Source organism: Geotrypetes seraphini, chromosome 3 (genome assembly GCF_902459505.1).
Source record: "Geotrypetes seraphini chromosome 3, aGeoSer1.1, whole genome shotgun sequence".
NCBI classification, from domain to species: Eukaryota; Metazoa; Chordata; class Amphibia; order Gymnophiona; family Dermophiidae; genus Geotrypetes; species Geotrypetes seraphini.
Genome location: NC_047086.1, coordinates 196,912,684 through 196,925,409, shown reverse-complemented (window position 1 = coordinate 196,925,409; position 12,726 = coordinate 196,912,684). Strand labels below are relative to the sequence as shown.

At 42.1% G+C, this 12,726-nt stretch overlaps 1 protein-coding gene across 4 annotated transcripts in view; it reads left to right on the top strand.

Moving 5' to 3' along the window:
• Positions 1–12,726, top strand: part of TNS2 (tensin 2) — a 274,519-nt gene that overhangs the window by 117,356 nt on the left and 144,437 nt on the right. For 3 of the 4 annotated variants that reach the window (XM_033936279.1, XM_033936280.1, XM_033936278.1), the window contains exon 4: positions 4,525–4,563. In XM_033936279.1, coding sequence (XP_033792170.1) covers positions 4,525–4,563 — 39 coding nt within the window. Of the gene's footprint in view, positions 1–4,266; positions 4,377–4,524; positions 4,564–12,726 lie in introns of those variants that run through there. The other variant, XM_033936281.1, reaches the window with a different exon arrangement.

The window sequence follows — 12,726 nt, the reverse complement described above, 5'->3', positions numbered from 1 at the left end:
CTACTTGATATAGAAATACAGAATCACGTTTCAACAAGAATAACATCATTAGGCATTATAGCATTTAGAATAAAAGTTATTATGAAAATTAACTCTTCCTTAGACCTTAGGAGGAGGAAAAAAACACAGAGATTATAGGGAGTAAAATTGCAGTAATATACAAAGAAAAGAAAAGACTTGAATGCTACAACCCAACATTATTCCTACCACTAGATAAACCCTTGAGATCTAAAAAGGATCGTAGATGGTCTGGTGTAAAGAACACATATTTTAAACCCATAAATTTAATAACACATTTGCATGGATAGGCTAACAAAAAAGTAGCATCTAGCTTCCTTGTCTCTTCTCTCATGCCCCAAAAAACATTTTTTGCCTTTCTTGGGTTATTCTAGTTACATCGTGATATAACCATAAACGTTGACCACAAAAAAGTATTCCAGACTTTTTAAAGAATAACCTCATAACAGAATTGAGATCTTGTTGAAAGATAAAGTTAACAATTAAAGTTCCTCTTTCTTTAACATCCATGGATGAATCCTCTAATATTGCCATAAGGTTTTGCAAGTCTTTATCAGGGACCAAATTCTCACCCCTAGGTATATCAGAATTTCTTTTTGAAACAGGTAAAAAGTGTGCTTTATTTAAGGGCGGGATCTGGTCTTGGCGGAAAATTCAAGCATTCTACAAGAAATTTATTGAAAATCTCAATCGGTGATATTGCCGGTATTCTTGGGCAGTTTAGCATTCTCAAGTTCAATCTTCTATTAAAGTTCTCTATCATTTCTATTTTACGGGCTGTAGAGTTTTGTTCTTTAATAATAGTGGTAATTGAGTTTTTCAAGGAGGCTGACTCAGTTTGTATTTTATCCATGCATTCTTGCTTAACTTTTACCAAACTATCTGAAAAGGTATCCATTTTCTTAACCAATACCTCGATATCTGAGGCAGTCTTTTCCACTTTCATATCCACTTTCTTGATAGCCTCCAGGAATATCTCTAGTGTCACTGCTGGGATGATTGCTGATTCTCCTTCTCCTTCAGCGGTCTTCCGACCCAGTGTTACAGCTGGGGCAGTAGCTCCTCCCATTGCCTGCTCCGGGGTCTCCTGCTCCTCTCCTTCGGGGACAGGCTCAACATTCTGCGCTTTTGCTGGACATGGAGGCGCAGAGAGAAGCGGCGGAGACAGCGATGTCAACAAGTCCAGAGACTCGAGTGCTCCCTCACCCAACTCGGAACTCTTTCACCGTGGGGATATCCGGGTGTCAGCTGGGCTCAGCGGCTGCAAAAAACGCTGAATCATCTGTTGGGCCAGAGACGATGTGAGCAGCGGTAACTGTCCCGCTCTCACATTCCCCTTCCTCTTTATATGAGGCATATCGATAAGGTAAGTAGCAACTTTCCAATTGTTGTGAGATTTTGAAGAAAAACGCTTAGCCTTCCGAACTTAGCTAGATAGCATCCGCCATCTTGGATTCCTCCTCCTATGTTGTTATAGTTCTGTGCCACTGTTCATGCCATTGAGGTGAATAATAGTGGCACTAATCTCTTGGTAGACCTGACAAAAGTGATTCAAGAGAGAGAGGTGATGGAATCCTGACAGAATGAAATGCTAGAGGATGAACTGTCCCACATCCACTGCTGATTCTTCTCCAACGCAGTGTTGTATAAAATGGAAGTGAGGCAAGCATGCCCCAAGTCTTCTTGTGATTTCTGCTGAGAGCTGATAAGATTCTTAGGAAATCATCAGATTCCAACGGAATACCAGCAGAGTTCATCCGAAAGAGAGTGAACTCTAAATTCCAGAGAAGCTAATCGGGCTGTGCTGCTGATTCTGAAGTGCTGCCATGCGAACATTCCATCTAAGCCTCAGCACACTCCGACTGGGAATGCTGTGAATTTAGAGCAGATGTCAGCCTGGTGTGTCTCGGGAAGTTCTGCACACAAAAAAAGAGATGACTAGGAAGACAATCCAAAGCAATGTGCACTCCATTGCCCCAGGTACAAGATAAGTACCTGAATATATGTAAACCACTTTGAATGTGTGACCACAAAAATGTGGTATACAAATCTCATCCCCTTTCCCTTTCCTTCTGAGAACAGAGAGCCTCAAGATCTGCTTGGAGATGTATCTTCTTGTTGGTGCGATTACTACTTGGTGAAGAACCTAGGTCTGCTTGTGATTTGTTACTTTTCCAGCTGACACTTTTTAGTGAGGCTATTACCTTTTGTTTCCCAGCCCAGCTGGGCCTGGTGGTCAGTGTATCCCTGTTTGAAGAATATGTTCAGGTTGCGTGTGCATCTCCAGCACTGGAGTAGCAGGGGTGGCATGGCATGGCAGGAATGAGGTGCACTGGAATAGCTCAGCTGCAAAAATCTGTAATGGAAGACAATAGATGAAGTTTGTGCATAGTGAATAGACAAAGAGAGGAAGGGTAGATTTAGACAGAGCTGCTTATGTTTAGCAGTTCTTTGGAGTGGGGCGTGGGCTGTGATGGGTGATGCTCCCTCCTCCCTTAACAGTTTTCAGTTGCATTGTGGACCGGCTTAGCATGTGGCAGTCTCGGCTCGGACAGTGCTGCTTTGTTCGGTGAGTAGTTATGTAGGGCACTGATCATTCAGGCGGACAATTTCATCTGCATTTTATACACCCATGTTATTTTGGCACACAATATTTGATTGATTATTTGCACGTATGCCTGTGCTGGCCTAGAGCCCAACGTGGCAGCACAGTTCATCACTTGATTGCATCTCCCTCCCATCCTTTGCATGTGCAGGTTAATGTTTTGAAGATTCCTTAAAGATGGAGATCTAAAAGAGTGCTTAGTCATCAACTTACTTTAGAAAGGACAAAGTGGAAAGAGAGTGTGGTTAAAGCTACAGCCTCAGCCCCCTGAGGTTGGGGGTTCAAACCCATGCTGCTCCTTGTGACCCTGGGCATGTCATTTAATCCCCTCCCCTCCCCATTGCCCAAGGTACATTAGATAGATTGTGAGTCTGCCAGAACAGACAGGGAAAAATTCTTGAGTACCTGAATAAATTCATGTAAACCATTTGAGCTCCCCACGGAGAACAGTATAGAAAATTGAATAAATAAATAAATTTTTCCACTGCACAGAAATAGTTTCTCTTCTCACAAGTGACAACTTGCAACACTTTGTGCGTACCACAACTAGGCTATCAACCATGAACCCATAGCCCCTGAGGGTGGGAAGTGAAGTTCATCACTAGACCGCCAATGTGCTGAAAAGGCTTGGGTGCAACAAGGGTCTGCGGCGAGAGTATTGTGACAGATGTGTAGCTCTGTCACCAAACAAACGAGACTGTGGAAACTCAATGTCCTCGGACCTTCAGTTATAGTTTATTGAATATATTTCTGATAAGATCAATAAAACACTGTCCACATTTATCTTAAAAGGACCCAACACTGGCCGTGTTTCGGCTAAACACGCCTTCCTCAGAGATTCAAGATGTTATGATACGGTCTTTGACAAATGTGGAAAAAAATGTAAGGATTGAAAATCCAAATTTGAAACCAACATGTAGGATGTGAGATTGCAATGCTGAGAACAGTACTGAGGCAGTAGCTCTGTCACCAGGCAGAAGTTCACCTGTCATGCATTCGGAAGGGATGCTGATGGTTCTAGCAGTCAACCCGAGTTTGGCCATAGATCACCTGCCACAGAAATTTAGCTATTTTCTGGCACTGCACTGTGTGCCCAAACTTTTTCTGTGAAACATTTTTCTTTCCAGAAGTAGCAGGAAAGGAAGGGTTTGGGTACAAGAGTCACTATTTTGTCCTATCAGCCTTTCTCCTTTTCCCCCCGCTCACCCTCCCAAGAATTTGGATGATGACAGTTGACTATGAACATAGAAATAATGGTATCTGGGTCATATCTACCCATCCCTTAAAACACAGAACAGCATGGAAAGGAAAAGGGACTAGGAGTCTTCAAAACCTGAAATTTGGGGAAGTAAGAGCATGCCTGGGAGGGTCAGAGAAACTTGGGGGGCTATGAAAAGACATTTTGTCTCATGCCGGGCCTTGCCTGAAGGGGGAAGGTAGAAAAGTCGTCTGTTTCTATTTTTCTATATATAGAGCCCAGCCATGACTGCAGTGTGTTGCTGTACTATGAATTAGGACTCTGTGTAACTTGAAGGCCTACAAAGCCAACAAAAACACCCGCCCCTGCTTTCCCTCCTTTAAGGTGAGAGCTCTATGTAACAGAGAACTTGCTGTGCCTAGATTCGGAGAGCAACAGAAGGTGGGCAACAGAAAGTGGGCAGTCTGGGTGTAGCCTTGCTCCTGGACTCTGTGATTGCACCAGTCATTGCGCTGGGAGTAGTGGCTGTTCTCTCTGCGGCAAGAGCTTCACGAGGTCCTGTGCCAGCCTCTCAAATCTACTTTTCTCCTGGAGTTTTTTTTAAATTTTCAATGCCCTGTCTTTTTTTAAAATTATCATTATTTACAGTTTCCTGCAGACAGTTCTGGTAGCTTTTCTGATCCTTTGACCTTTTTTTCCCCAGGTATCATCTGCCTGTCATCTAGCACCTCCAGCTGAACTGGTAAGTGCAAAACAGAATTTTTTTAAAACCCGTGGGAAAGCAGCTGAAAAATAATTGTATGTTGTGATTGGTCAGTGCATGATGCAGTACTTTTGGGCACAAGTGAGTGCATCACAAGCCAAAAACCAATGACAAAGCAGCTTTAGCAATGTTTGCTGACATCATAGTGGCACGTTTGGAGTTTGTTCCAGTTTGAATAGCTTCAGCTGAGCACAGGGAGAGAAAGGAGAGATTTTTAAAAGGATCTGGCACAACAAAAGATTCCTCCAACTTTATCAAAACAGATGTTTTGCAGATACAAATGTGATTTCCGTTTGGTTTCATGGAGGTCAGATCCCAGATCCCGTGACTGAATAAATAACCAGATGTGAAACCTTGACGAAGGCTCCTGGGAAGTGAAAACATTGGGCCCAATTCAGATTTGACGGGTCATTTGGAGGTGCCTGATCTTTTATTTTTATAAAATCTTTCACAATTATTCATGCGTGACTACAAGAATTTCAGAAAAAAAAAGTGACCTGTTTGATGCCTTTTGTTGATGTTTTGAAAATTCCAGGCAGCAGGGGACATTTGCCAACTGTTTGGTTTTCCCAAGATTTTTCATATGTGAAATGCTGGTGCATACTGCAGGGACACTGAGCTTCTCCTGTATCAGGGGCTAAGTCAGGCTCCCAGTTTTGGGTGGGCTGAATCCAAGTTGGGTAGGCAGGTCTCTCCCTCTCCCACCCGGGCAATCTGCGGTCCCCCCAGCACTCTGGTGCATACCTTTTAGAGAGCCGATCTTCACCGGCAACAAGCAGTTGGACCAAGTCACATTGCTCGCTTTGGCCCCACAGACTTCTTTCTGATGCAACTTCCTGTTTATGGATAGGTGGAGTACATCAGAAGGAAGGTTACGTGGGGCCAACGTGAGCAGTGTGAATCGGTCACACTGCTTGCTGCCAGCGATGATTATTTCTTTAAAGGTACGTGGCAGGAGGGATTTCGAGATCCCCACCAGCTGTATCATAGATGTGCTGCTACTGGGTGGGTCTGAGGCCTAAGTGGATGGGCCTGGGCCTACCCTTGGCTATGTCACTGTCCTATACCAATGTGTTTTAGGTGAACTGTCAGTGGAGCAGTAAGACAGGGAAGGAATGCCCTGCAGTGTAACTGCACTGTATCTCTCATGCCTGTAAATAACACACTGGCATTGAATGATAACTATCTCTGCAATGCCCTATCCAGGTGCACCATGATATGGTTGTAAGAGTTCTTAGGATGAAGCATTCACAGTAACCTGCCTTTGTTTATAGGGGCCTGGGCTTATACTCCATTGGCCACTTGCAATCTTCCCCAAAAAGAACCCTCCCCCCACAAAAAAAAGCAAAATTCACCACCTAAGTAAAAAGGTGTAGATCTCATTTATTAGAAAGATTCAGCGATGCATGCTGTGCAAAAGCAGGACGCTTACAAAATAAAATACAAGGAAACGCAATTCACAGAACTTCTCAAATGCCCTTTCCCGTCCCAAAGTCTTGTGTTAAGAGTTACCTCGATTCTGTAGATATCCTGTGTATGGAATAAAAATATTTCAAACATGAATCCTGTTAACTTTACGGGCCTCCGGCTAGCCTGATCCCTGAACTTTCACCAGGGTCTCACAAAGACTAAGAACAAACCCAACTGCCTGTTGACCTATGAACAGTGTCCACGTGCAGTTTGTATGGAGCACTGCAGCGCCCCTCAGTTTGGCTGTATACACTGGCGCAGATTCTGCAAATTACGCTCAAAATTAGGCCCTGGGATGATGCCTTCTAAGTGCAAAAGTCTATAAAAACAGTTTATAGACTTGTGTACGCATGAGCCTTTACACCTGCCTGGGGCTACCAGATGTCTGGGTTTACCCAGATATGTCCACTTTTTAGAGGTCATGTCCGCGCAGCTTTTCAAAACCCGGCACTTTGAAAAGTTTCTTCTTTGCCAAAGATATAAATTCTCAGCATGAAAATTGACGTATTCTATAACTCGGCGCCCAAATCCTAGCAACACTCAAGACACACCCATGCTCCTCCCTTGACCACTCCCCTTTGGATTTACATCATTGAGATGAATTAGGCACACAGTAGACTAGGGGTGCAGAGCAGATGTGTAACTAGTAATTGCCTCTTAAGACCTAGTATTATCATCAATTTAGCTAATTAGTTTATGCGTGTATCTGACATCTATGCCCAAAATTGCATGCCTAAGTTTGAGCAACCTGTACAGAATTTGGGGGACTGCTTGCTGTGCCCTTCACTTAGGATTATCATATGGCACTAGAACATAAGAATAGCTTTACTGGGTCAGACCAATGGTCCATCAAGCCCAGTAGCCCGTTCTCACAGTGGCCAATCCAGGTCACTAGTACCTGGCCAAAACCCAAGATGTAGCAATATTCCATGCTACTGATACAGGGTGTTTTTCTCAGTAACAGACTATGGACTTTTCCTCCAGGAACTTGTCCAAACCTTTCTTAAAACCAGCTAAGCTATCCGCTCTTACCACATCCTCTGGCAACGCGTTTTACTTCTATTGAAAGCAATGAAAGCAAAACCCAGATGTCTCAATCCGTCCTCCTTTTTCTGGAGCCATATCGGTAATCCTACTCACTATCAGTTTCTCTTAAAAAAAAACAAACTTCCTGATGCTAACAGTTGGTGAGAGCTGACTTAATAAAAAAATTCCAGTTTTCTGCCTTCTAGAATGAGGAGCGGGGAAGCCTGGGGGACAGGTTTAAAAAATGGTTATGCTGGAGGTTTAAATTCCAGTCTAGTGGCTCAGTGGTAATGTTCCACACTGTAATATAGAGGATTAGGCTTTAATTCCCAAATCATGTGGCTGCTTCTTGAACTGGGGGTGCTGCAGGGGCAGAGTTCATAACCACTGGGGTGAAGGGAGGCCCAGCCATTGCACAAACTCATCTATAACCTAGGTAAATATGATCATGTTACGCCTGCTTTGAAAGATGCCCACTGGTTACCCGTGACGCACCGAATCACCTACAAAATCATCCTTTTGTCATTCAAAATAAAATTTTCTCATCTGCCGGCATATCTTCACAAACTTCTTATTCCTCAGTGCTCTACTCGAACTTTGAGATCTTCAAATCAAAATCTCTTATTGATTCCGTCTATAAAATAATTTTATTACACACGCAAAATAAACTTTGCAGTAACTGCCCCGACATTGTGGAACTCCCTTCCACAATCAGTTCGTGACGAACAAAACCTTGACAAATTTAAGAAAAACTTAAAAACTTTTTTATTTCGAGATGCATTCTTTTCCACTTAACTTCTATCCTCTTAAATTCTTTTTCTATCTAATTTTGCTCTTTTATAAACATCCAATATATCTTATCCCCATCCAACATGTTTTTTCCTTAACCCCTCTTTCTCCTTTTTCTACTTACAATGTAACTTTACCCTCCCATTCCCTCTCTCCTCACTGTCAAGTCTGTCTTGTTATTGTTTTTAATGTTCACTATACATTATTTAAATTATTTAATACTTTTCGTTTTTGTTTTTTTTTCCAATAGTTTCTACTCTTGTCTGTTAATTTTTTAAATCTAATGTAAACCGTCCAGATATTTGCTTGATGGTCGGTATATTAAAATCTAATAAACTTGAAACTTGAAACAGTGACCAGAATTAGGGTCTGGATGGAGTGAACCCCTTTGGTGGCCCCTGACTGAAGACAAGTAAATGTAAACCCCACCCCCCCAAAAAAAAACCAAAAACTAAACCCAGGCAGTTGTGAATGAAAATTCTTGACACTATTAAGCTGGGAGCCAGAAGGACTGGCAGGCTGAAAAAAATATAGAACTGTTTTTTGTTCAAATGATTCGACTACTATTCATGTAACTAATTACCATGACCAGCCCTGCTTAGGAGAAGTAAAGAGGAGATTGAGATTTTGATATACCTCTTGGACAAGGTGCATTAAGCATGTACCGGTAGGTCTTCTTACACTTAACAAACCATGTTGAAGCAATCTATTTCACTGTACAGTCTTTTGGGACGTCAGCCCTTTTCAGTGTTATTTGTGCATTGTGTTCGCCTTCCTTTGTCAGGTTATTTCTTTGCAGTACCGTACTGTTGTCAGTTTCACACAGGGGAGCTTAAACAGGCTAATCCAATCCTGGTTTTGCCCCACCAAATGCATGGATTTGTATTTCTGATTTCCCCAAGAAAAATATGACTATATTTCCATGCATGTAATGGGACAAGCCAACTTTTGTTTGAACCCATCTCTGATAGCCTGAAGTTCATAACATTCTCTGAAAAATGTACAGTACTCACACTCTAGTCTGTTAACATAAAAAAAGAGAAACTGAATTGTATTTATGTATTTTTCCATTTTAAAGAATGTGTTTATTAAAGTTGAATTAATGAAATAGTTATGAAGCAACTGAGCAATTAACCTATAAGTTAAAAAATATGACATTAATGCCTGAACTAATATATCATAGAGTGGTCAACTCGGGGAGAGATCTGGTCCTGTTTTTGCCCCATTGCATGGTGGGATTATAGCTAAGAACGTAAGAAAAGCCTAGTTGAACCCAGACCAAAGTTCATCAAGCCCAGGATCCTGCCTCCAACAGTGGCCTGTATGGGATGCAAGTACGCGATAGATCCCAAAAAAAGCTTATAGCTAATTCCTGGGATAAGCGATAGCTCTCCAAGGCTATATGACTATTATTGTTGTTAAATTCAGATGTTCCCATTGGTTTCCCTAAGAAAATCTGTAGGACAGCATTTTGCGAGACCTGAGAGCATAAGCATTTCCATACTAAAAGGAAATTTCAAAACTATCCAGAATGTAAAACCTGTGAAGTTAAAATGATGAAATATTTTGACATCCACTAGGCAGGATTTAGATTTTCTTATCATTTATAAACCATAAAATTATACTGTTTTGTCACCCTCTGATCATCCATCCATCTCCCTGTTTCTCTTTTTCCCCCCCCCCCCTACTTTTCCCCATGAGACTATCATTGGAATGCTTTTATATTTCACTTATATATTCTGATATTTGTCATCATTTGCTTATTTCTGATCTGGAAAAGCCATTGCCTTCAAAAGCTAATAAAAAAAACGTATTAAGTTAGTCAAATAAAAAAGGTATCATCTTATTTTCTTTATTTAATACCTAAGAAAATCAAAACTATCAATGCAGATATGCATTGCGGTAAAACTAAGAATGGATCAGTGCGTGGTTGATCTGTGGTAAGGAGACAAATTATTAATCACAGAAATTCATCATATCTTGTTTGAGAACTGCCCTGCCTCTGATTTTTCTATCATCCTTTCTATATGGCATTTTGACAGATGAGGCTTTGTGCCTGTTCAGGGAGCCTCCCTGTCTCCCAACACAGAGTGACTTGGCCGGGCCTCTGTCCTGTGATCCGGTTCTGTTCTAGGCTCTGCGTTTTCCTTGTAACAACCCCTCCTCCCCGTGATCCTTGGTCAGGAAGCAGTAGAGCAGGTGCTTCCTCTGGAGGAGATGGCTTGACAGCACTTCATGTTTCCTCCCTCTCTCCCCATCCATGCAGGGCTTCCTGCTGCTAGCTGAGTCCCATGGCAGGTGGAGCCAAGGTTTTCTCATTTTATTTTTGAGAAAATGTAGATGTTATTGACATATAATTTTGCTTTTTGATTTAGCTTCAGTTATAAGTAATTTACTCCTTTTTAACCACACGTTGAAGACCAGTTTGGGTCTCTTTCCATTTCCTTCTTACTCCTGTTCTTCCTACCCTGTGGGCCCTGATTCTATAAGAGTTACCAGATTTTCAAAATGGAAAATCTGGACCCCCTAGCCCTGCTCCCAGGCCCACCCAGTTCCACCCAATCCCGCACCATTACGCCCCAGTCCTGCCCCCAATCCTGCCCTAGCTCCCTCGCCCCTCCCCACCCCGCTGCCTGCTCCTGCCTGACAGCAATTTGTTGGAAGCTTTTCAAAACCAGGACAAAGTGCTGGATTTTGAAAAGTCGTCCGAACCCCTGGACATGTCCTCAAAAGGAGGAAATGTTGGGGGGAAATCCGGATGTCTGGTAACTCTATATAAAGTCCACCTAAAGATAGGCAATGATATAAGCAATGATTATATAAAACTGAGTCGCCCATTTATAGAAACACACTTAGCGCTGCCAAAGTGTGCATAGGCAGCACTCGGCATCCTAAGATGTAGGTGTCCCCAATTTATGCCAGGGTTTTCTATGCCTAATGTTAGGCACCAAGGAGTGGAGGAGTTCAACTAAAGACTGGTGAGCTCCAGATATTTCACAAACAACCTTCCTTTATTTCTTAATATAACACCGACTCGACATGTACATGTTTTGGCCTGACGGCCTGCATCGGGAGTCTCAAAGGTTACCAGATAGAAATCCGATGTATACTTCAACCTCACAAACCAGAATACAATGAGGATATCGCTGTGGAAAAAATGCCACCATTAGCAATCTGCATACGGTGTTATATTAAGAAATAAATGAAGGTTGTTTGTGAAATATCTGGGGGGGGCTCACCAGGCTTTATTTGTACTCCTCCACTCCTTTGTGTCTACACGTTGTGATTGTGGATTTGTTTCTCCTGTGTTGCTCTGTCTAATGTTAGGCACCAACATCAGAGCCTAACTGGCACCTGATTCACAAAGAGACGCCTAACTCGTTCTGTACTTTTCTGAAGGAACGAAAAAAGTGGAAAGTCATTGGACCTAACCCCTTCTTCTATGAAACTGCAATAGCACTTTATAGCGCGGGGGAGCTGCGCTGAATGGCCTGCGCTGCTCCCGACGCTCATTGAGTTCCTTTGAGCGCCGGGAGCAGCGCGGGCCATTCAGGGTGACTCCCCGCGCTAGAAACTGCTATCGCAGTTTCATAGAAGAGAGGGTAAGTGTATAGCCCTCAACGGAGCCTGCCCTAACTTTCCCCCCCCCCCTTTTGTAAAACTGTAGCCCTGTTTTTAGCGCCGGCCGCGGCAGTAACAGCTCTGACACTCATAGAATTTCTATGAGTGTATGAGCTGTTACTGCCGTGGCTGGCACTAAAAAAATGTGCTACGGTTGTTGGTTGGGCTGAGAACTTTTCAGTGGCCCCTCATATTGCACAGCACCCTAGTATCTAACTTTAGGTGACCTATAGAGAATGTACCCCTTAATGTACTCATCTTTTTTTTTTTTTTTTTTTTTTTTAAATAATCTTTATTCATTTTAAAACACTTTCAATAAGTGGAAACAACATAGATTATACATTAACACTTTAGACATCACTTATGATTTTACAATATTCATACAGATCATTACCCTCCCCCACCCATCTTAATCTTTTGCAGGACCTTTAACAGGGTGGAAAAAAAATATATCAATGATTTTAAAAAAATTTAAAAACTCAGATTTTTAAAATTTAAATTGAATTTTTTTTAAATAAAATGCTATTTTGAGGAAACATCTATCTAAAGATAGTTTTCTATTTAAGATACATTATAGTCCAAAAGTTATTCATCATGAAACAAGGATTAGTGTTTAATTGTGTAGCATGAGGCTGTATGTCCATGCAATGTTTAAATTTTTTGCTAACCCCCCCTTTTTTTTTTTTTTTTTTTTTACAAAACTGTAGTGTGGCTTTTAGTGCTGGCCATGGCAGTAACAGCTCCGACACTCATAGAATTCCTATGAGCGTCGGAGCTGTAACTGGCCGGTGCATGCTATGGTTTTGTAAAAGGCGGGGGTGGGGTGGTAAATGAATTCCATTAATCCATTCCTAATGTCAAGGGCATGATTTAAATCAAGTCTTTCTGACTAGTGATTTAAATTGTTTTGATTTAAATCAAATCCACCCTGACCTTGAATCAATATTTTTAAGACTGGCTGATCCTTCAGTAGTGCTGCTCCATATGGCCAGAAGTGAGAGCGCTGGGCTCCAAGCAGAGCTGCCAACTTACTACTAGTTGGGAATAGCATTCCAAGCTAGTCATAGTGCTGCATTAGTCTGCTGCCTGCAAGCACTTGTACTGAGGAACAGAGAATGACACGGGGACATTTGTCCCCATGGGAACTCATTTTCCTGTCCCTGCCCCATCCCTGCACGTTCTGTCCTTATCTGCACAAGCCTCAAACACTTTAAAATCATAAGTGTTCAAGGCTTG